Source organism: Desmodus rotundus, chromosome 3, assembly GCF_022682495.2.
Source record: "Desmodus rotundus isolate HL8 chromosome 3, HLdesRot8A.1, whole genome shotgun sequence".
In the NCBI taxonomy this organism is placed as follows: domain Eukaryota; kingdom Metazoa; phylum Chordata; class Mammalia; order Chiroptera; family Phyllostomidae; genus Desmodus; species Desmodus rotundus.
Genome location: NC_071389.1, coordinates 163,264,581 through 163,288,374, shown reverse-complemented (window position 1 = coordinate 163,288,374; position 23,794 = coordinate 163,264,581). Strand labels below are relative to the sequence as shown.

Below are 23,794 nucleotides of genomic sequence, written 5' to 3'. Positions count from 1 at the left end.
GCTGGGAAATAACCACGTGATTATTTAGTGAATAGTAAATATTCCTGTCGCAGTCCTTGTAATGGATTGAATTGTATCCTAACCTCCAGCACCGCAGAATATGATCTCACTTGGAAATGAGGTCTTACAGAGCTAATGAAGTTACATTTCTTTTGAATTAAAATCCTTCCGCTGTCTCCTTTTAAAATGAAATGATTACAGTGAGCCCTCATCCACTCTGACTGGTGTCTTCATAGAAGGGGAGGACATTTGGGCTCAGATGGACATGCACAGGAGGAAAGGACGTGACACGTGCAGGGAGCAGGGTGGGGTTATGCCGAAACAAGGTAAGAAATGCCTGGGGTCAGCGAGAGCCAGGAGAGAGGTCCTCCACAGCCCTCGGGAGGAACCAGTCCTGCTGACATCTTGATTTAGGGTGTCTAGTTTCTAGAACTGTGAGACAATAAATTTTGATTGTTTTAAACCAACCAGTTCGTGATACCATGCTGCCGGAGTCCTAGGCAATGAATATACTCCTTCATGAAGTTTATGCAGAAAAAAATTTAACACACTTAATTGGATGCTTATGAATCTGTCAGAATGACTGGAACAACAGGCTCCGGAATTACTCCCAGAACAATCGGGGCACGGAGACTTATGTCCCTTTTACTGCAGTCAGGAGCTCACTCTCAGGATCTCCTCAGGTCAGCCTCATTCTCACTCTCTGAGAATCAGGAGAGCGTTGTCAGAACCGTGAACTCCAGAGCCACATGGTGCTCCCCCTGGCCTGCACCAGCAGAGTGGATGCCTGTGTAGCTCTTCCTCCTCTCACAATTTAGCTCATAATTGAAGCCTTGTGTGAATGCATTTGTTTCATGGAATTAAAATTGTATCTGAAACACCTAGTTGCAAAGATATTTGCGATGCAGTTTTTAGCTTCTGAAGCAAAAAAATAATAATAAAAATAAAATAGCCCACAAAATACATTTTGAACAAACCATTCTGTTTTATTTTTCCTTTTATCTCTTTGGTCATTATTTTATGGTTTCTTGAACATCTTTCTAATTGTCTCCTCTTAAATGCTCCAATTGCCCATTCTGACCTTGGCTATCTTTTTCTTTACATTCTCTGGACAAGTGCGTCATTTCCCAGGCGTCTCCATCGCCATCATTAGCACCTAGTGTATGTGACCATCGGGTCTGACTTGAATTACTGCAACACTCCCTATCTGGTTTCCCATCCTCCCTTACCTCATCCCAGTCCAGTGGGATGACAGGTCGGGTGACCTTCATAAAATTCATAAGCTCATGTGTCTCTTTGCTCACTCTTCTGATGTTCTCCATTACCATTTCCACTTCCTCACTGGGCTGCACTTCAAGCTCCTTCCTCCGTGACTGCACCTCTGACTGAGCCGCTAGCTATAAGCTTTGCCACTCACCATGCCCTTACCAACCCTCCTCTGCCTGATGTGTAGCCAACACTGAACTATGTAAAAGCACCCAGAATGTGTCATGTTCGTTCCCTCCTCCTCACTATTGCATGAAGCTTCTGCCCTGTGCCTGGTTTGAAGGTTCTTTCTCCTCCTCTTTCTCTGGTCAATTCCTATTCATCCTCTCATCCAGGAAGCCCAGGCTAGATGCCTCTCTGATGTGCTGACTTCCGTTCTATCAGTTCTGGTTCCTTGTTCATTTTCTTCTTGAGATGAAGAAATGAGAAGAAAGGAGATTTGAGGAGTTTGGATCAATGCCACTAAATTGTTTTGTTCCCCTTTGTATCTTTAGTGCTTAATATAGTATTTAATGCCTGTTCTTCTCTTTTCATTTTTATTTCGTTTTTGTTTTTACTACTCCTGTGAATAGTAGCACACATGTAAGACTGCTGTCTGGATTTGGGGGTGCACCATTTTCCACATTTGCACTAAGGTACTAGTACTGCTAATGCTTTTTAAAAGCTTACTTTTACTTTGGTTGTAGATCACATCCTTAGTAGTTTTATTCCTATTCCATAGCTCAGGAGTTGGGAGTAAGATCATGGCTTTGCAAAGAGGATGATTAATTCAGAACTTGTTCTCTCATCCCGTACTAGTTCTAAAATAATATCGTTAGTCCCTGACTAGCCTGAAAAAGTGTATTTACTGTACTTTGCTGTGTACAATGCACACTTTTGCCCAAATTTTTGAGGGAAAAATAAGGATGCACATTATACATAGGTGGTACTAATTCTGTATCTATATAAATGTTTTTAATTTTTTATTTATGTTTATGCATTAAAAGTATAACTCTAGAAAACAATAACAATATCTGTACACAAAATAATACCATGGAACATGATCATCAGTATTATATTTAAATAAAAAATTGAATTGAAAATTAAAATGAAAGATTTTTTTCCTGGAAGTTTGGGGCAGAAACGTGGGTGCACATTATACATGGCAAAATACGGTAATATGAAAAACATTTGCTTGCCCACCCATGCCCACCCACCCAGTTAGTCTAACGTTCAGTAACTGGAGAGGAATTAGAACGAACGAAAGCCATCAGAAACAAAACGGCGGCCGCTGGACAAACCTTTGGACACACTGCGCGTGCTGTGTCAGTGCTTGTGCTGTGCGGCCTCACTAACTTCGCTGTCACGGGCGTGTGCCGTCGTCCGCAGTGACTGCACGGAATTTCTAGACAAGTGGTTCTGAATTCTCACATTGACTTGTGCCGCCCACTGCTGTTTAGAAAGTAAAGATGAGGGACTGGGAAGGTGTTCAGAGTCTGTACTAGACCTGGCTGCTGAAGGGAGAAGTACAAGGCGCGTGTCCCTCTTGTTCACCACAGTGTGTTAGTGAGCTTTCCGTACACACAGGTGGCTTACCAAGGGCTAAGAAGCTGTATTTCTCTCCAGCATCGAGGCTGGGCTAATGGAGTTGCTGTAGGGAAGACAAAAAGCAAGCCTGAAAAACAGAGGAGAAAGGAGATTTGAGAAGTGTCCAAGAACTCCAAACGACATTTTGGGAACCTACTGTGCAGTTGTAAAGAAAACGCCAATGAGGAATTCCCAGACACAGGGTAAAGGGGTTTAAGAATGGAATGTCTAACGTGGAAGTTTTCAGTCTTTGGCATTACTGTCAGGTAAAAACACTCTATCATCTCAAACAGTTAAACTTGTCACATTTTGAGGGTGGGAGGATTAAAAGAAAGGCTAAATTCCATTGATGTACGGGTGTCTAAAAACAAAAAGTAAAATAGGGTAGGGAGATGCGAGGCCTCTACTACACTTTTGTTTTTATATACTTTCAATCTTATTTTATGTTGGTTTCAGGTGTACAGCTTAGCAGTTAGACAATCATATACTTAAAGTGTGGCCCTTGATATTTCCGGTACTAAGCTGACACCATGCATAGTTATCAATATTACTAACTGTATCCCCTATGCTGTACGTACATCCCGTGATGGGTTTGTAACTGCCAATTTGTGCTTCTCATCCCTTCACCTGTTTCACCCAGTCCGAAACCCCGTCCCCCGTGGCCACCAGAGTTGGCCCTCAGCGTCTGAGGACACTACTACTTAACTACTACTCAACTACTTAATTGTGTTGTCACACTGCCCTCTAATGGGCTGTCGGTATCTCACCAGTTCCAATTGCTGGCTTTTGCCCCACCTGACCCACTGCCTCTGCAGAGAATTTCCTGCACCTGCTCACAGGGCCTGCGTTAAAGCTCGAGGCTGTGGGGACAGGGCAAGCTGATTAAAGCTGTTTACCATCTTTGCAAAATACCAGCAGTTTCCAAAAATCGGTTTTTGGAAAAACCATGATAAAGAGGCCTCCCTGTCAGAGTTGTGTATTTTTTGTTAACGGTAGATCTGTACATTGCACTACAGTTTCAAGACATGGATAACGGCAGCTTGGATATGACTGATGATCAAAATGTTGGCATAAAATTAACTTGGATACTTAGGTGGTAACAAATTGTCTGAATGATCTTTTTCAAGAATTACTAAATCTTTTCCAGTTAATAATTTAATTTAAAATGAAGTTTCTCTTATTAGGGATTTTAATTTAGAACAAAGCCAGCGTACTCCCTAGCAAAGTAACACGGCAGCTGTTCTGATGAGGACTCCTATGCCAGGCTAGCTCAATATGTTTTCTCTGTGTTTGATTGCAAATCCTAGCTGCAGTTGTACCAGTTGCTTAAATCTTTTCTTTCCAGACTTTCCAGTAAAATAAAAGGAAGCCCAACCCCCAGTTTATTAGAGTGGTGTTATGCAACAGGCACCACACTAAACAGTGGACACAACCAGCTAAATAAGACGCCACTTCTGCCCTCAATAAGCTCACTGTTGGCTAAGGGGGGAGGGCAAGTTACTGTCATGCCCACAGTCCCCCCGCCCCTTAGCAAATAAGGCACCTGGCTAAGACCCTTATGCCTAGTAGGTACTTGATAAGTATAAGTTGAATAAGTGCGGAAATGAATGAAGAAATAAGGCAGTACGTATAGACGTTAAGAGTCAGCCAAATAGCCTCCTTTGATCCCAGCTCTGCCACATACTAACCACATAAACGTATCACTTCACTTAAACGCCTGAAGCATCAGTTTCCACATCCATAATCCTATCCCACAAGGCAATTGTAAAATGCTCAGTGCAGTGCCTCACAGGCAGTAAGCACTGAATAAAGAATAGTGTAATAATATGGGGAAAGAGCAACAAAGAAAAGAGGGAGTGATTACTTCTGGGGATTAGAATTCCTAGATTATGTGGTATATATGTACATTTAGAAATAGGGAACAATTGTTGGATCTGGAAAGGTTTTTTTTATGATGAATAAAAAGTCTACTTTATTTTCCAAAACCGATTTTTTCCATGTGGTAGGAAATATGACCTCTGAAGACAGTGACTCACATTATTATAGCTCCATAATGAGAGAGAAAATTCTCTGGTTAACTTGAGTGAAAAAAATTCTCAGGGAAGGCCTCTAAATGGCCTTGCTTGGTCAGGCCCATCCCCAGACCCATCACCTCCACCCAGTGTGGTAGGCAGAAATAGGACCCCTCTCACATGCCCTTGCCCTCAGTCCTGGAACCCGTGAACTTCACATAGCAAAAGGGACTTTGCGGACATAATGAAAGGTACACACCTTGTGGGGGGGAGGCTGTCCTGGGTGACCCAGGGGAGCCGATCTAATCGTGGGTTCTTAAACACAGAGAATCTTTCCTGGCTGTGGTCAGAGAGAGACGTGGTGACAATGAAGGGTCAAAGAGATGTGACCTTGCTAGTTTTGAAGATGTCGGAAGAGGATCAAGAGCTAGGGATGTGAGCCGTCTCAAATGTGGAAAAAACAAGGAGATGAACTCTTCTGTGGAGACTCCAGAAAGGAACGCAGCCCTGACGGTACCTTGATTTTAGCTCAGTGAGAACTGCTAACTCAGTGAGAGAGAGTTCTGACCTACAAGACTGTAAGATAATACATTTTTGTCGTTTTCAGCCACTAAGTTTGTGGTAATTTGTTAAGGCAGCAATAGGAAATTCATATACCAGAAAAACAGGGTGGAAACCTGGTTTCAGTTCCTCCCCAAATTTGCTCCGCCTCACCTGCTCAGAGGGAGATGTCAGTGAGAGCCTCCAGCAGAGGCGCCCAACCTGTTGGCGTCTCTGGGCCACATGAAGAAGAGTTGTCTTGGGCCACACATTAAAAACATGGTGACGTGTAATCACACAAAAAATATCATAATGTTTTAAGTGAATTTGCGATTTTGTGTTGGGCTGCATTCACAGCCATCCCGGGATGCATGCGGCTGGTGGGCTACAGGTTGGACACCCCTGCAGGGCCTCCGCCACTGCCTGCACCCCTCATTCACAGGAATAAACTGATTTGAGGGAATGAAGGACATGATGGAGAGAGAAGGGGGGAGGGGAGGGAGAGAGAATTCTGACGCTCCCTGAGCCTATGGTTGCAGTTATTTTTGAGGCCTTGTTAGCCCTTTGGTTGTATAAGTTAAGTAATTCCTCGTTCTGAGTGCATTAGTTTGAATTTAATTTCTGTGACTTGCAACCAAACTGTTCTGCCTAAACAATAACCGTATAGTGAGAGAGGGATGGCTGAGGGAGTGGTTTTTTAAAAAGCCTTTGGAGACAGTACCTGATAATGGCTTAATTTGATTTCATAGCAACCCACTGAGAAACAAACACATTGCCTTACTTTAGATGAGGAAAGTCATATTTACTGGCTAAGTAGCTTTCCCACAAGCAAGAGTGTTCTGAACTTAAAATGTGAAAAGCCAAATAGGTTTGCTCTGTCTCCAGCAAACATTGCACATAGAGTGTCCTCCCTTGTGTGTGGGTTTTTATTTAATGTTATCACATTAGAGCCACTCTCTTTCAAGGCCTCACCACTTCCTGCTCCTCTAGCCTCAAACACTTTAATGTGCCCAATAAACTCAATGTTCTAGTATCTAAACTAGTACTGGACAAGCCTGCATAAACCTAACTGGTGATGACAGTGATAGAACTTTTCAGCCCTGGCCATGTGATCGTTCTTCCTTCCCCTAGAAAAAAATAGAATTAAAAAGCGGTTGCTATTGCTCCTGAGGCACGTTAATACAAGGCTCTGGATGTTCCATCACAAGAGATATTTGACTGGAATAATTAAAGGGAAATATATAATGTCTTGTAAAATTCATGACACTTGTCTTTCTGGAATGTATGCATGCTTGCTCTTTTAATTTTACCATTAGCAATTAGGCAAAGTCTATGTCTATTGGTGCCACAAATAAGGGAAAATGTTGTAGTTGCATCGTTTTTGTCCCAGGGCAGCTTGCCCCTGTGAAACAGTGACTGGCTACCCCACAGAGCTTCGCCATGTGCCTACCTCCTCTCTCTTGTTTGTTCTCTGTTTTCTGGAGTTTTCAATTTTTTTTCTCACTTTGTCTCTGAAATTTTTGAACCAAAGAGAAGGCAATGTGTATAAAACTTGATAATATGCTGAATCACCACTAGTGGACCTCCAGGTCTTAGCTTACCTTCGTTCCTTTGTTTAAAAATATGTATCGAGTGCCTACCACGTGTCTTGCATGTTCCCCAGGGCTCCTTCAGGTGGCTGTAGTGGAGCGCTGCACCTACTGCTTCTATACTGCTGGTGGTCCTTGCCCTCATGGAGATTAAATCTAGTGACTCCTAGGAAGCCTTGCTTGAACTTTGCTCCCCTCAGACTGGAAAAAGTGCTCCGATTATGTGCTCCATAATACACCCAATTATAGACTTCACCCATTTATCTATAATGGCCCTCTGTCGAGCTGTAAACCCAGAGGGGACTGAGATTGAGACTATCTTGTCACTTTCTAGGGGCTGGGGATGCATCAGTGAGTTAAACAGTCAAAAATCCCTGGCTTCTAGGAACTGAAAATCTAGCAAAAGGTGAGAGAGGGTAACCAAGTTCAACGCGTAGCATGCTAGATAGAGATAAATGCTATGGAGAAAAAGTAGGGAAGGGGGCCTTCTCCTCACCTAATTTGGATCTTTGCTCAAATGTCACCTTTTTTTACTTTGAGACAGGAAACCTTGGAGGTTTGGAGTAGAAGATAGTATCTGGCTAAAAAGAAAAACAACATTTAGGAATAGAACAGTAGGCACACTTTGCAAAAAGCTAGTAAGACAGTTATCAGATCTTCACTTTGTCGGGAATCAGGCCACAGTGAATAACATCTTATACCGAATATAGAGAACAAGGACCCGGCCTTTGCCCTCTAAAACTCTGACACTCTTAATTTCTGAACACGTTTTCACAAAAATCCTGAAGAACCGTGTTCTAATCCGGGCTGGTTTTGTATTTTTGCAAAATAGCATCCCACGCCAGCTACTATCGTCAGCCTACAGACCTTTTACACCTGGCTGGGTTGTCTGAGGCTAGGAGCGATTTAAGCCTTTCCAACACGTCCTTATTGAGAAAGCGTCCTCAAAAGGAAATGACATCTTGGATAATCAAGAGACTCTGCTGTACTTAACACATATTTGGCATTTTCCCACCCAATGTCTCGAGCAGAGGCATAACTATATCTCCTTCCTCCTACTCTCCGGGCTCGCTCTCTAGTCTTTAGATAAGAGCCAGGAAGCACCCCACTACCAAACGGCGCTCCTCGCGGCTCGGCGCCCGCCAGTGCCGCACAGCTTTCTGGAACCCGTAGGCGTTGGCTTTGCTCCGCTGCCGAACTACAACTCCCTGCAGGCTTTGTTTCTTGCCACCGCCCTCCCGGCGCACGGCCTGCCGGGAGTGGGCAGGTAGCTGCCCGGCGGGGCCCAATGGGTGCCGTCTCCCGAGGAGAGGGCGGAGGGGAGGAGGAAGGAGGCGGGATCTGGGCCTTGGCCCCATTCATTGCTGTGGACCGCCGGGCGGGGGGTCCCGTGTTTTCCGAGTCATGGAGGCGCTAATTCCTGTTATCAACAAGCTCCAGGACGTCTTCAACACTGTGGGCGCCGACATCATCCAGCTGCCTCAGATCGTCGTGGTGGGAACGCAGGTGAGAGACGACAGCGACGTGCGCTCAGGCCAAAGCCCGGGGCGCGGGCCTGGATGGGGCTGCGGCGGCGATCGCTCCCCGGCCGTCCTTTAGGGCCTGCGGGCCGACGGCGCTGCTCGGGGCTCCGGGGCTTCCCGGACTCCGCTGCGCCTGCCCGCCCTGAGGTGCCTGGCACCGAGGCTGGGAGTCGGGTCCTGGCGGGGAGGCGAGGGGCGGAGCCGGTGCGGCGGGCCCCGCGGTCCCCGGGGCGGGGTGGGGAAGGGACGAACCGTCGGGCGGAACTGGAGTCCTCCGGGACCGGGCGCGGCTTTCCCCGCGGCCGCTGCTTCCAAGGGCACTTGGGGGACGCGCGCTGCACGCGGGGCGCACTGACTCGTGGGGTGCCCGCTAGCCCCTTCTCGGTTGGTTTCCGGGCGGCGGAGTGTTTTATTTTCCTCCTTCCCTTGCTAAGGGGCTGCGGGTGCAGTTTCGGGACCGGGCGCGGGCCGGTGGGAGAAGGCCGCTACTCTGTAGCACCTGAGTGTTCTGCAGTGTAACCTATCCCTCCAAGGTTTCGAGAACGCTGAAGCAGTTAAACAAACATAAACCCAAAAGCCCAAACCTGGGTGTTAGGAAGGAGTATACCATTTTTCTGCATAGGCTGTGGTTTGTGCCTTCCATGTAAATTGGGCATCAAATTTCTCTGGTCTCTTACAGATCACATAGTTTTTTTATATGCAGAAATGTTGAAGAAATAATGTTATTTCTAGAGTGACAGAGAAGTATAAGTTTCATTTTCTCTGCCTGCTGCTTTTCTTGGTTGAAGAGGAATCATAGGAAATTTATTAGAGTTCAGAGAAGTGCGTTTGAGAGATTACTTAGTATATTGATTTTAAATCAATGATCTTAATGATCTTTTCTATCGAGAAGTGTCAGTACTATGACAGGGAACTTAATGTTGAAAATATTACATGTGTAGAGTTTATGCAAATACTGGAAAGTTTGGAAGCCGTAGATATCCTGTACTGTGTGTCTGTGCTTTTAAATAGTTGAAGCAATAGAAATTATTTCAGAAACAGATTTCCTGGGTCTGCCATAAGATCTGTGTAGATTCTGCTCGGTCCTGTCTACACATGTTGTAATATTTGTAACACTTAATATCTGTAATGACTAACGACTCTGAATCATCAACATGTAATAAATTATTGTATAACCAGTATTTTTATGGAGCATATTTTCTTCACTGCTGTATTCCTATGCTGAGCCCCTGGAACAGTCTGGGGGTATGTAGTAGGTGCTCCATAAATATTTTGAATGAATATTGTTCACTGTAACTAGATAATGTTTTAAAACATTGATGCTTTTAGCATCAAAACTTGTTTGCTACATAGAATTAGAGATAATATAAATTAAGTCTTTGGTAGTTAATTTGGAGATGTTTCCTAGTGGTAGACTGGAAACTTTCCATGTAATTTTAAGAGATTCTCAATGCTTTTTACTCTTGAAGCAGAAAAAGAATCTGTATTGTGTGTGCGTTACGGTGTGTTAGCATGAATAGTTTAAAATCAAGAATCATTTTCCTTATGCAGCATAGTTTATTTCAGTGAGTAAACGTGTTGGCAAAATTGGGAGGGGCGGGGTAGAAAGGTAAAGATCTCACCATGTGACAACCATTAGCATGTGCTAGCAAAAACCACCCTAGCATTGACTGCTACATACCACATTTGCATGTTGGTGTTTGAGATTACTCAGAAGGAAAATTACTCAGTTTTTAGACCTGATCTAATGAGGATCTGCATTTAGGTCTTTATTAGCAGCATTCAATCCTGTACTATTCAGGTACAGAAGAACTAAATAAGAACAGAAAAGGGTCTTTTTTCCATAATTTTCTCAATATGTTGGAAAACTACTCGATTTGAATATAAGTACACCATGACTTGGTCACCTATGTCATTTAACGTTGTGTAACATACATATAACACACACTTCGCATTCACATTTTAATGGAATAGTGTACAGTGAGTTCCAGATGCAAGTGTTCTGTGCTTAGTTCTGACTGGTAAACTCAATGGCAGTGATCATGTCTTCATAATACAGGTGTGGTCTCTATCTTAGGCACTATACCTTAAATGGCTGCAGGTGCTATTTTATCAAATTGTTTAGAACACTGTTACTCAAACTTAATTGTTTTCTGGATTCCATCCCCAGGGACTTTGATTTACTAAGTCCGGGGTGGGTGGGGGCGGGAGGTGGGGAGCAGCAGCCAGGTACCACAAGTGATTTTGATGTAGTTAGTTCATAGATCCTAATTTGAATATTAGAGAATCTTTGATTTTAAAATGCACAAAACTGGATCAAACAAGGAAGGGAACCTGAGTCTAAGGGCATACCACCATCCAGTAGCATGTTCAACTTGGTGGCATTCTTGCTCCAAAGTATCAGTTCCTAGGAAACCGTTGCTATTCCCTAAATGCTTTTAAACTTTGATTTCTTAAATTACCCAATACTTATTTGGGGCATAGAGATTTGGAGTTGAGAAGAGGAAATCATGTTTACAGCTGTGGATCATTCACAGATTTCATGAATTAGCTAAATTGCTTTCCTGTTTTCTGTAGCTGAGACCTTTTCTGTGGTAAGAACAGAAAATGTGGAGAGAAGGTTGATACTTTTGACTATGGTGTACTTTGCAGGTGGAGGAGGAGATAAGACTTAAATAACTTCTGTGAGTCAATTCAAGAAATTTAATCACTATTTCTTAAATTGAGAATTGAAAGGGGGAACCCTCTGGCATGTAATCGAAGCCACCACCCAGGATAGGAATCCCGATGTAGATGACATGAACCTGAGACTCTGGCTCAGTGTTGCTAGAAATGTAGTTTTCACTTTTCTGTTTATTTCAGTGATTTCAGTATTCTATAGTACTCTTCAGTATAGAATTCAGACAAATGCAAAAAGAAGTGGAATCTTGGTGGGGTTTTTTTTAAAAAAGATTTAAAAAACTATTTAGAGAGGTAGGGAAGGGGAATGAGAAGAAAATATCAATGTGTGGTTGCCTCTCGTGCGCCCCCTACTGGGGACCTGGCCCTCAACCCAGGCATGTTCCCTGACTGGGGATCCAACTGGCAAGCATTTGGTTTGCAGTCCACGCTCAACCAGCCAGGTCGGAATCTTGAGTTTTAAATAACCAACTTTGCAAACCAATTATTTTATTTAACATTAAAAAAATTGAAATATAATTCATATAAAATTCACTATTATAAATTTTGCAGTTTAGTGGTTTTAGTATATTCACAAGGTTGTGCAACCACCACCACTAATTCCAGAACATTTTCATTACCTCAGAAAGAAACTGTGCACCCACTAGTGGTCACTCCATAGTAAGTCCCACCCAGAGCCCCTGGCAACCACTAACCTAACTCCCAATATCTAATGCTTTGCCTGTTCTGGACATTTTATATAAATGGAATCATAGAATATGTGGTTTTTGTGTCTGGCTTCCTTTTTTATATTTAAAGACCTTTTTTCCAAAGACAGCTTACATTTAATGTTATTTTGTATTAGTTCCAGGTGCGCAGCAGAAGTGTCTGGCAGCTTCTGCTCAGCATGATGTTATAGATTCTCCTGTGTTGCTGCATAGATCAGTACTCCATTACTTTTTACAGCTAAATAGTGGGTTGGCCAAAGCGTTAGTTTATTTTTTTTTCCATACAATGGTTCTAGTAATCCTGAGTTGTCTTTAACTTCATTCAAAACATTTTTGTTAGATTGTATTGTGACAGCTGTCGTATCAGTGTGCATTTAAAAAAAGCTTATCAAAATTGGTGAGTTTTTGTGCAGTCATTTTAATAATGAAGATGGAAGAAAATACACAACATTTTTGATGTATTATGCTTTATTATTTCAAGAAAGGTCAAAACACAACTGAAACACAAAAATAGATTTATTCAGTGTATGGAGAAGGTGCTGTGGCCGATCAAACGTGTCAAAAGTGGTTTGCGAAGTGTCTTGGTACTATTGACATTTTGGCCAAATAATTCTTTGCTGTGGGGCTGTTTTGTGCATTGGAAGATGTTTAGCAGCACCCCTGGCCTCTACCCACTAGAAGCCAATAGCAGGAGGTAGCTGACATAGTCAAAATATCCAAATCAATAAAGTTATTGGTGAAAATAGAGAATGTGTCTTATTTTATGAACAAAACCATACGGAGTTTTTGGTCAACCCAATACTTATACTATGCTTTCCTACTTTTTTGGAAAAAGTGGGGATTTTTATGGATATTACAAGTTCATGGCCTCATCAGATATCTGGATCACACTCATTTCTTAAAAGTTTCAGACAGCACTGGGCCAGGAGTTTGTTAACCAATAAAAACTTCCTTCTTTAGGGACTGTTAGGTCTTCAGCACTTTAGCCAATTTGGATCCTAGATAGTTGAAGTGTTAATATTACTGAGTTATATGTGCAGTATTATTCAATACAAGAACCACACTTTAACACCGTACATTATAAGTGGCTTAGATTTCAGATTTAAACTTTGCCAACTGGTAGAGGATTTCACCTATATGGTAATAACATTTTAGTTTATTTATTTTAAATACTATAAAATTAACATTTCTAAGGATATGAGAAACATTTAAAATAAATGAGGTAAATATTAAGGAAACTTTTCTGTATATCTAAAATTATTACCAAATAAGTTAAAAAACTAAGTACATCTTTGTCTGTTATATTAAGGGCAAATAAAGAATTGAGAGACCTGTCTTATACAATGAAAAATAAGAACTTAGACATTGAAAACTGAGTAAGCCTTGGTTAATGTGACATGAATGAATATTTACAGCTCCCCACACCCAACTGATGAGAGAAAGAGCTAAAAATATGACAAAGATTTTTCATCGAAAGGCCCCATTTCAGAATATAAATTAGATTCAGAACATTATAAGTGTCAATACATTACAATTTGGAAGAAACTAAAAGATGACACTGTGATAAGGCGCACAGATCTTTAGTCCTTAAATACACAGGATATTTACTCGATTTTGGGAGTACGTGGAGATGGAAAAAAGCAAAAGGCCACTCTATTTTCAGAGCAAGCCAGTTGCGACGTCTGCCACATTGCAACTCCTGTATCCACTGACCTTCCTGGAAAGAGTGCGGATGTTCGTTGGGTGTTTAAATCACCAGGGGAAACAAGCACTGATGGAACAATTGTTGAGGGAGCCAACACCATTGGTAATACTGAGGCAAAACATTGGGAGCCCACAGACGTTTTTGTTTTGTTCTGTATGTGCTGATACATATGATTGTTTTCTTTTTTAAAAGTTGAGATATAATTGACACATAACATTACATTAGTGTCAGGTGTACCACGGTATGACGTGTGTGTATCTTGAAATGATCCCCACAGTAAATCTAGTGACCATCTATTACATACAGTTGCAATTTTTTTAATCTTTTGATGAGAACTTTTAAGATTTATTTTCTTAGAACTTTCAAATGTACAACACAGTATTGTCATCTGTAGCCATCTTGCTGCATGTGTCTGTGCATTTCCTCTCCAGGACTTAGTGTTATAACTGGAAGGGTTTGCCTTTTGACCGTCTTCATCCATTTTACCCACCCTCTGCCTCTGGCAACCACCAGTCTGTTCTCTGTATCTGTGAGTCTCCTTTTTTGTTTTTTTTAAATAAGATTCCACATATAAGTAAGATCATATGTTATGTGTGTCTCTGTCTGACATTTCACTTAGCCTAATGCCCTCAAGGTCCATCCATGTAGTTGTGAATTTCCTTTTCATGGCCAAATAATACTGCATTACATATATCACATTTTCTTTATCCATTCATCTGCTAGTGGACACTTACATTGTTTCCGTAGCTTGGCTATTGTGGATAATGCTGCGGTGAACATAGGGGTGCGTATGTCTTGATTGAGTTAAGTGTTTTGTGTCTTTCAGATAAGTACCCAGGAGTGGAATTGCTGGATTATCTGGTAGTTCTCTTTTTAATTTTTTGAGGAGATGCCATACTGCTTTCCAGGTGGCTGCATCAATTTACATCCCCATCAACAGTGTACAAGGGTTCCCTTTTCTCCACGTCTTCAGAAACACATTATTTCTTGTCTTTTTGATAATAGTCATTCTAACAGGTATGAGTTAGCATCTTGAGGTGTTGATTTGCATTTCTTTGAGTAGCTTTTCATATGTCTGTTGGCTAGTCCTTTCTCCGGGTGCCTGTGGGTGATCAGAGCCTCTTTGTTGTACTGGCCTGGGTTATTGCACTACTCCTTGTGATTCCCCTAAGCCTCACTGAGGGCTTTGTCAATAGTCCACTTGTAAATAAACCCTCCTTGAGGACCTGCTGTATTATTATCTATGTTGAATTTTCTGACTGTGATCATTGAATTGTGACTATATAGAAGAATGCCCTTGTTCTTTTTCTTTTTTAAATCCTCACCAGAAGATATATATAGTGGAGAGAGAGAGAGAGAGAGAGAGTGAGAAACATTGATATGAGAGAGAAACATCGACTGGTTGCCTCTCATGTGCGCCCCAACTGGGTCTCAAACACGCAACCCAGGTATGTGCCCTGACAGGGTATTGAGCCTGCAACCTTTTGATGTGCAGGATGACACTCCAATCAACTGAGCTACCTGGCCAGGGTGAACGCCCTTGTTCTTAGAGATATGCCTCAACATTTAGGGATGAAGTTTCCTAATATATGTAACTGTCAAATGGGATACAAAAGAAAAATGTATGTGTGTGTAAGAAGGGACAAAGTATTGTGTTAAAACGTTAGTGCATCTTTGTTAAGATATATGGGTATTCACTGTTGATACTCCTTTTTAAAAAAATTATTTATTTATTTTAGAAGGAAAGGAAGGAGAAAGAGAGGGAGAGAAACATCAATGTGTGGTTGCCTCTTGTGCGCCCCCTACTGGGAACCTGGCCAGCAGCTCAGGCATGTGCCCTGACTGGGAAAGGAACTAGTAATCCTTTGGTTTGCAGGCTGGCACTCAAGCCACTGACCCACTCCAGCCAGGGCACTGTTGATATTCTTGCAACTCTTTTGGGGCTTTGGAATTTTCAAAAAAAAGAAGTTGGGTAAACTGTTAAACAGCAAAACATGAAATACTTATATGGATAAAGAGCATTCTAAAACTAATATAATGTCAGTCTTTGAACAAGCAAATCACAGAAGGGGAAATATAGAAAGCTCTTAAACAAAAGGAAGCTTGACTTGAATAATAAAGGAACACAAATTTAAATAAGCTATCATTGTTCATCTGTCAAAGTAGCAGAGATTCAAAACAGTGGCATTGTCTGACCCAAAGCCCAGAAGCAGAAAAAAACGGCAGCAGGAGTCTAAGCAGCGGCTGAGGTGGGAGGGTGAGAGCCCAAAATGGGGAGGGTGGGGTGCCAAGGGGCAGCAGGGCTCCAGCTCGAAAGGTGAAGGAGAACAGCCAACCTACCCGGAATGGGAAAATGAAGGAGAAAAATATAAAAAGAGGAGGCAGTTGCTTTGAGCCATACGCCAATCCAACCAAAAGATATAGAGCCTTCACTACAAATATACCTTTTGATGCGAAGTGGCAGTCACTTAAATACCTGGTTAAGGAAAAAGTTGGTGAGGTAACATACGTGGAGCTCTTTTAAATGGATTCTGAAGGCCCTGATGGGTGTGGCTCACTAGGTTGGGCATTCTCCTGCAAACCAAAAGGTTGCCTGCCTGTTCAGTTCCCAGTCAGGGCACACGCTTGGGTTGCAGGCCAGGTCCCTGATTGGAGGTGTGCAGAAAACAACCAATAGATGTTTTGCACATCGATGTTTCTCTCCCTCCCTTCCCCCTCTCTAAAAATAAATAAAATCTTTAAAAAATATATTACTAATAATTGGATGCTGAAGAAAAGTCAGGGGGGTGTGACGTTCTTGAATTCATGATGGAAGACAGCATGAAAGAAGCTGCTAAAGTTCTGAACCAGCACAGTCTGAGTGGGCAACTACTGGAAGTCAAAGAAGATCCTGATAGGGAACATGCCAGGAGAGCAATGCAAAAGATTTGGAAGCACAGTATTTACAGCAAATCTGGATTATCAAGTTGGCCGGAAGAAACTGAAAGAAGTTTTTAGGATGGCTGGTGTGGTGGTCCAGGCAGACATTCTTGAGGATAAAGATGGAAAAAGTCATGGAATAGGCGCTGTTACTTTGGAATAGTGGATTGAAACTGTGCCAGCTATATCAGTGTTTAATGGGCAGCTGCCGTTTCATAGACCTGTGCATGTGAAAACGGATGAGACGACCTTAGCAAAGGGAGATTTTTTTTCTCTCCTAAGCGTTTGCAACTTCTGCATGGACTTGGTGGTATTGGCATGGGGTTAGGGACCAGGAGGGCAGCCTGTCAATGCCAATAGCCTGAATAAAGGCATTGGCATGAGAAACGCAACAGTGGGAATGGAAGGCATAGGGTTTGGAATAAATAAAATGGAAGGTGTGGAGGGGTCCTTTGGTTGTGGTGTGGAAAACTTGGGTAGATTTGGATCTGGGATGAACATGGGCATAATAAAGGTGGAGGGTGGAGGCCGTGTCCCTGGGATCAAGTGGATGGGCCCCAGCATTGGGGATGACTGCATGGAGCACATGGGTGCAGGCTTGGCCATGGCATGGGTAGTGTGGGCTCAGATTGAGCGCATGCGCCTGGTCATTGACTGATTGGGCCCAGGCATCTAGCTCAAGGGCCTACTGGGCCTCGACTGCATGGGCCAGACGTGGAGTGCATTGGGTCTGGTGTGGAGCACTTGGGTGCCAGCATGGGCTTTGGCCATGAGCTCATGGCTGCACCCATTGTGGGCCAGACCATTGGGCACATGGGCTTCGGTGTGGCGCGTGTGGGCCCTGCCATTGAGTTGCATGGTACCCGCAGGCTTGGGGGCTGGCCTGAGGGCAGGGGTTCCATGATGGATTGTATAACCACTGGTCTGGAGCGCATGGGCCTGGAATGAATGGGCACTAACAGCCTAGAGCACATGGGCCTGGAGTGCATGAGTCCCACCACAGGCTCGGTCCTGAGTGCTGGCATTGAACACATGGACCTGGCCGTGGGTGGCAGTGGCAGTGCCAGCTTTGACCATGACATCGAGATAGAGCATGATTACTTTGGAGGAAACTTTGTAGGTTCCTTTGGTGGAGCTGGAGGCCACTTGTCTGGGGTGGCCAGGAAGGCCTGCTAGGTATTTATATGAAATCTCCCATTTGCTTTTACGTAGAACATGCTAAAGGACAAATTCAGCAAATGTGGCTATGTGCTGTGTGCTGACATCAAGATGGAGAATGGGGAGCCCGAGGGGTGTGGTGTGGTTAAGTTTGAGTCGCCAGAAGTGGCTCAGAGAGCCCGCTGGATGATGAATGGGGTGAAGCTGAGTGTCTGAGAGATTGTTGTTCAAATCGATAGAAATGTTTAAGCAGCTGCCTTATTTAAACAGCGAAACCAGACCTCTGAATTTGTATTTTTTCTTGTTAACCATTTAAATTTGTTGGCTGGATATGTAAAGATGTTTTAAAAATTCAGTTGCTTTTTGGGGTAATTTGAATTACTGGGGTTCCCTTTAATTGTTTGCATTGAGGTTGTTTGCAACCTCAATTGTTTGCAATGTGTACAGTTTTTTTTTTTTTGTAGTTATGGCATCTTGTTGACATCAAATATGACTTTGATAATGAATACCAGTCCCTGAAAAACAAGTAATATGCCCAGTGCTGATGGGGACGTAACAAATTTGAGGGGAAAATAGCTTGGGGCCTGCCATCCTGAGTGCGGCTGGCCGCTGTCTGTGAGTGCTCAACGTCTGTATGATCTTTAGTCACAGAAATTTCATTACTGAGATAAATCTAATAAGGTAATAGGAGAAGTAAGGTTGAATGTGCAAAGCATGTACTTTGCAACATTGGCAATAGTAGCAAAAAACATTTAAATGTCCAGCAATTGGGGTTTGGTGTTATACACAGTAGAATACTATTTAACTGTTAAACACAATAGTTAATATATTGATATACAATGATATCCCTGATTGTTACATTAAAGTAAAAGCAGGTTAGAGAAAAATACATATAGTACTACCCCACTGAAAGTAAAATAACTACATACTAGAAGCATAATTTTACATATGCTAATGTTACAGAGGTTTTGAAAATCTGGTTGGAAGACTGTCGGAAAGGTAGGAACATTATGGAGGAGTGGTACTTACTTATTCTTTCTTTTTGGATTTTTTTATGTTAAAGAAATAACAATCATATAATAGAAAAATGTAACAATTTTCATTTAAAAGTCCCCGCATTTTTTCTTTAATACAGTGCCATGTATGCTGCTGTGTTCATATAGTGTTGAGTTGTAAAAAAAAAAAAAAATCTGTTAAACTCACTTTGCTCTTGCATATTTTCTTTTCAGAGCAGTGGAAAGAGCTCAGTGCTAGAAAGCCTGGTGGGGAGGGACCTGCTTCCCAGAGGCACCGGCATTGTCACCCGGAGACCGCTCATTCTGCAGCTCGTCCATGTTTCACCTGAAGACAAACGAAAAACAACAGGAGAAGAAAATGGTAACTTTTAAATTGAAATAAGAGTTATTATTATTTGTGGTCAGATCTTAAAGACAATTGATTAGACAGAAATTAGTGGCTGTAGCAGAATCAGAAGTCTGTGCAGAGAAGTTGTATGCCTCTTTTTTCATGTAAAAAGAAAAAGTACTTTCTGTTGTTTTGAGGAGAGTGATAAACTCGTTTGGAATAATGCCTTTTTGGTGTTCAGTTTAGTAAACCATTTTGCTGTTTAATGGAGGTTTAGTAAGATACTCGGCAAACAGGAATCAGTTATTTTAAAGAAAAAGTTTTTGTCTTGAGTGTTTTAAATGTTTTATCCTGTTGTTTGAAATAATATTTTTGCTTTGATTTAGAATTTAAATAATGTGTATTCTAGTTTAAAGATTTTATTTTAAATAAGATTAAAATGACTGCTTTTCAGCAAACCGATGTTGTTTCAACTTCTCTTTTCTGATCTTACCACTATGCCTAGGTTTTGAATCTTTTGCCCTTCAATAAGATGAATATTATTTTTAGAAAGTTTTGATTTTTTATCATCTTTTTTTACTATCCCTCTCTTGCTAAGGCTTACCTATATGCACACACTATTTTGATTTTTAGATCTCTCCCCCCCAAATAGTAAAATGTGGATTATTAAGATAAGGAAATATACACTGTCCTTTGTCACACTCCTTTGGTTAAACTGAAAATATTTTAAGAAATGCTGTTTGTGTTGATCAGATTTTAAATTGCTTATTAAATATGTATCCTATATTAATAATTTCGATTAGTGAGGTTTGAAACGTAATATTTAATCTTCTCTTTTTTAGTTCAGTGTTTGGCTCAGACTCTCTGCCAGATTTGGAAAGTCTGTAAAGTAGCTCTAATTATTACATGACATTGCAGCACAGGGCCGTGTTTGGTTCTCGTCTGTGGAGAGCTGTGTTCATGCAGGTTCATTCTGTTTCCTTAACCTGCTCTAAGACGGTAATGGTGTTGATGAATTGAAGTTCCTGTGTGATTTCTGTGTATGATTCCTGTAATTTCTGTGTATGACTTTTTCGTTCACTGACTATAGGAGCACTGATGGTGGTAACTTGATCCTCTCCCAACCCCCCCTGCAAGGGGAAAAGAGACCTGTAATGAGTATTTACAATGACTGTGTGAAGTTAACCACTGGACCAAATTAGTGAAGTTGTAGATGTTACCAAGTAATTTGGGGGCATAGACTGCACAAGGATATGGGGAGGGGTGCTTTTGGGTACCTTCTTGGTATATTATTTATTACCTTGCATTTCTAATATATTTTTATTATTGAAATTCTGGGCCTTGGGTTTAATCATTTTGCACTAATTTATGGTCCAGATTCAAATATACAGAATTATACTATAAGAATTTTATTCCCACTAACATTCAATTAAATTTCCAAAATTCTTAAACTAAAACTTTAATAAATTGTATGGCATTCATTAAATGTCTTTCTTTCAACTTTTCCTTTTTTTCCGTCACGTTGAAAAGGGCAGGTGGCGATAACCTGCTCACTGAGAGACTGAGTGGGGTGAGGGCAGTGTCTCTGGAGAAGGGTGACGTTTAGCTACAGAAGTCGTAGTTTCTCACTCTCTGCTTGTGTGTCCCCTGTGTTTTATCGATGTCTTTCTTGGCGGTTGGTTAGTAAATCTGCATTTCTTTACCTGCACTTGTATATATTATTTCTTCAAGCTTAGTGCTTATTTTTTTCTGTAAATAATAAAACCTCACTTAAAATGACAATTCAGCTACCCAGAACACACAATAGATTTCTTAAATTTTGAGGACTAGATTTCATGTGTCTTATTAATAACTAGGAGAGTTCCTTAGCTTTTCCTCAGAGCCTCTTTCTCCCTGCGATTAACAGTTCGCCCAGTCATGAAGCACTGGAACCCAGAGGAAATTCGAGTGATGCAGAACAGCATTTAGCCAGTCAGAAGAGTGCGAGCCACCTGACAGCCTGGCGGAGAGGAGAAAGGGAGGGAAATGTCATCAGAAAAACTTCCAGAAAGGGGAAAAGTCAGTCTCTAACCATTTTGTACAGGGATTTATGGCCTCAGAGGGCTTTGTTATGTAACAAAGGCTGAAGTTACCAATAATAGGCTAATTTAAGAAGAGTGTCTTCTAAGATGACATAGAGCAATATAATCCATTTTATTTTTAGATTTTATTTATTTATTTTTAGAGAGAGAGGAAGGGAGGGAAACATCAATCAGTTGCCTTTCGCACACCCCCAAGTGGGGACCTGGCCCAAAACCCAGGCATGTGTCCTGACTGGGAATCGATCCTGTGACCCTTTGGTTCACAGGCCAGCACTCAGTCCACTGAGCTGCACCTGCCAGGGCAAACAATGTAATCTCGTTTACATAGAGATCATCAAAACTAGCTTAACTAAAATATTTTAATGTTTAATACTGTATGTATAACTTAATTACCGGGAAAATTTACTTAGTGTGAGATCCTTTATTCTGCTAATTACATCGGATAATTGAAGCATCAGTGCATCGATTTCATTTTTAAGCTTGTCCCCTACTTGTGCCAGTGTAATAGAAGTTTCCGATAAAATATTAATAAAAACAATGTTAAACTTTTAGAGTGGGATGGTAGTTTAGTTTGAACTTTGAGTTCCAGGAGTATCTTTTATATATTTGTAAGAAATAAATCATGCTTTCCTCAGATTTCCATTTAGACAAAATCCAAAAGTAGCATGCTGATTAAATTGAGAGACCAAAATTGTTTCTATGGTGTTGTGTTAAATTCAACATATTTCAAAGAACAATCCCTGATGAAGCTCAATCTTAGTGAGTATATACTTGTATATATTACTTATCCTTAAGGTTTTCAAAGAAGTGTTCGGTATGTTTTGTAGATTCTTTTTGACCAGGCAATATATCTTTTCCATAGTCAGTTATCAGGTATCTAAGGCAAATTTTTGAATAGTAAATTAATTTCAGTCCATTTGTGTTAGAATTAGAAACCAGAAGTGACATAATTAGTTGTAATGGAAAATAAAAATAGATCACGGCTCACAGCCTGCTTCATTTATGTCACTTAAAATATACATCCATCTGATTAGAATTAATTGTAATAGAAATTATATAGTTGTAAATTTTGAATAATGGAATGCTACGTGCATTTGAAATGTATTCAGGTTTCTGCACTTTTTAAAAAAAGTTTTAAAATATTAGGGATAAGCACTAAACTTAACATTCTGTGCTGTTTCTCTTTAACTACAGACCCTGCCACATGGAAAAACTCAAGACACCTTTCTAAAGGTTTCCTTTTTCCATTTGTCTTTGGCCCTCCTTTTCTACCGTGCCTGCATGTGCGCTACACATACGTACTCCTCCAGGCTGTGCGCGTGGTTTCCTCCCCTTTTTATTTGCCTGTCCACATTGACTGTTGCAGGTTTTAGTGGTTCTTGTTACCTTTTGGCATTTCATCAGAATGAAGGCTTTTTTTGGTGGTGAATGTAATTTATTTTTATTTTAAAAAACATGCTTGTGAAGCCAGGCCTTTTTTAAGGTAAATTCAAAACACCCCTTTGATATGTAGCACCTGCCTCTGTGAGTTCTGTTCACCTAGATTACTCCAGTCCTTCAATGAGTCTTCTTGGAAGAAGGTATTAAGCTTCAAGTAGGTGAGCATTTCACTTATAAAAAGGATCCAGTTTCATTTACCTTGATTCCACCAAAGAATTGATCCACATTTCTCAATAAATATTTATTTGAATGTCTTACAGTCATTGTTATTTTGATTTCAGGTGGCTGATATGCATTATTCATAAACTTAGCCATTAAGACATTTAAAACTCTGAGTTCAGCAAAAGCAGAATAGTTGTACTTGGGGGAGGTAGTTTACATTTCTAGCTTCTTTGGAAAATATAAAGCAAAACTTGTTCTCTTTACGTTTCAGACCACTTGAACAGTGCCTACACTGAATATATTTTCCTTTTTTCAGAAACAGACTTGTCATTGGAGGCTAATGGAGCACAGCAACTCCATACAGTGCACATGCTAGGGTATCCATCTCCCCGCACCCCCGTCATCGCTTTCCTACCTTCCAGCCTAGAAAACGGTCTTGGCCCTGGGGGAAAATTCGCTTCGAAAGTACATATAGATTATAGAATAGCATCACACTCCTGAGAGAGCGAGCTAAAGAAACAGTAAATTGTAACTTTATAGGTAACCAACGGGAAACCAAGTTTAAAAAAACACAGGTTGAAAAGTTAGCTGTTTCATTCACATATTACAAATTTTTACCCTAAGTTATGTGTGTGAATCTGTTATATGTGCTTTTTGCATTACTCAGTACGAGTCATAATTTTTCTTCTTTTAAGCCATTAGCTTGACTACTTTCATCAGATAAACTACTTTTTGTGTAAGATATTTAAACTTTTCACTATAACATAACAAAGTATGAAGAGAAGCGAACAATTTTATTCATAAAACCTAGATTCCAAACAGTGGGATGACCCATGAGCAACTCTACCTAAAATGAGTCATGTTTTTGAAATACATGATTATCATTTAAAATGTGAGACTATTGGGTTGGCCAAAAACTCCGTATGGTTTTTTTCTGTAAAATAAGACACATTTTCCATTTTTACCAATAACTTTATTGATTTGGATATTTTGACTATGTCAGCTATCTCCTGCTATTGGCTTCTAGTGGGCAGAGGCCAGAGGTGCTGCCGAACATCTTCCAATGTGTAACACAGCCCCACAGCAAAGAATTATTTGGCCAA

At 41.2% G+C, this 23,794-nt stretch overlaps 1 protein-coding gene and 1 pseudogene across 7 annotated transcripts in view; both read left to right on the top strand.

Annotated features, from left to right (window-relative positions):
- The first annotated feature begins 8,220 nt into the window (after positions 1-8,220).
- Positions 8,221-23,794, top strand: part of DNM1L (dynamin 1 like) — a 42,892-nt gene continuing 27,318 nt past the window's right edge. For 3 of the 7 annotated variants that reach the window (XM_024575476.4, XM_024575474.4, XM_024575478.4), the window contains exons 1-3: positions 8,303-8,479; positions 18,894-19,041; positions 22,284-22,322. In XM_024575476.4, coding sequence (XP_024431244.1) covers positions 8,378-8,479; positions 18,894-19,041; positions 22,284-22,322 — 289 coding nt within the window. In that variant the 5' untranslated portion in view covers positions 8,303-8,377. Of the gene's footprint in view, positions 8,480-18,893; positions 19,042-22,283; positions 22,323-23,794 lie in introns of all 7 variants that reach the window. The other 4 variants (XM_024575477.4, XM_024575475.4, XM_024575479.4 and 1 more) reach the window with 2 other exon arrangements.
- LOC123478175 (heterogeneous nuclear ribonucleoprotein M pseudogene) lies at positions 16,369-17,174 on the top strand (annotated as a pseudogene).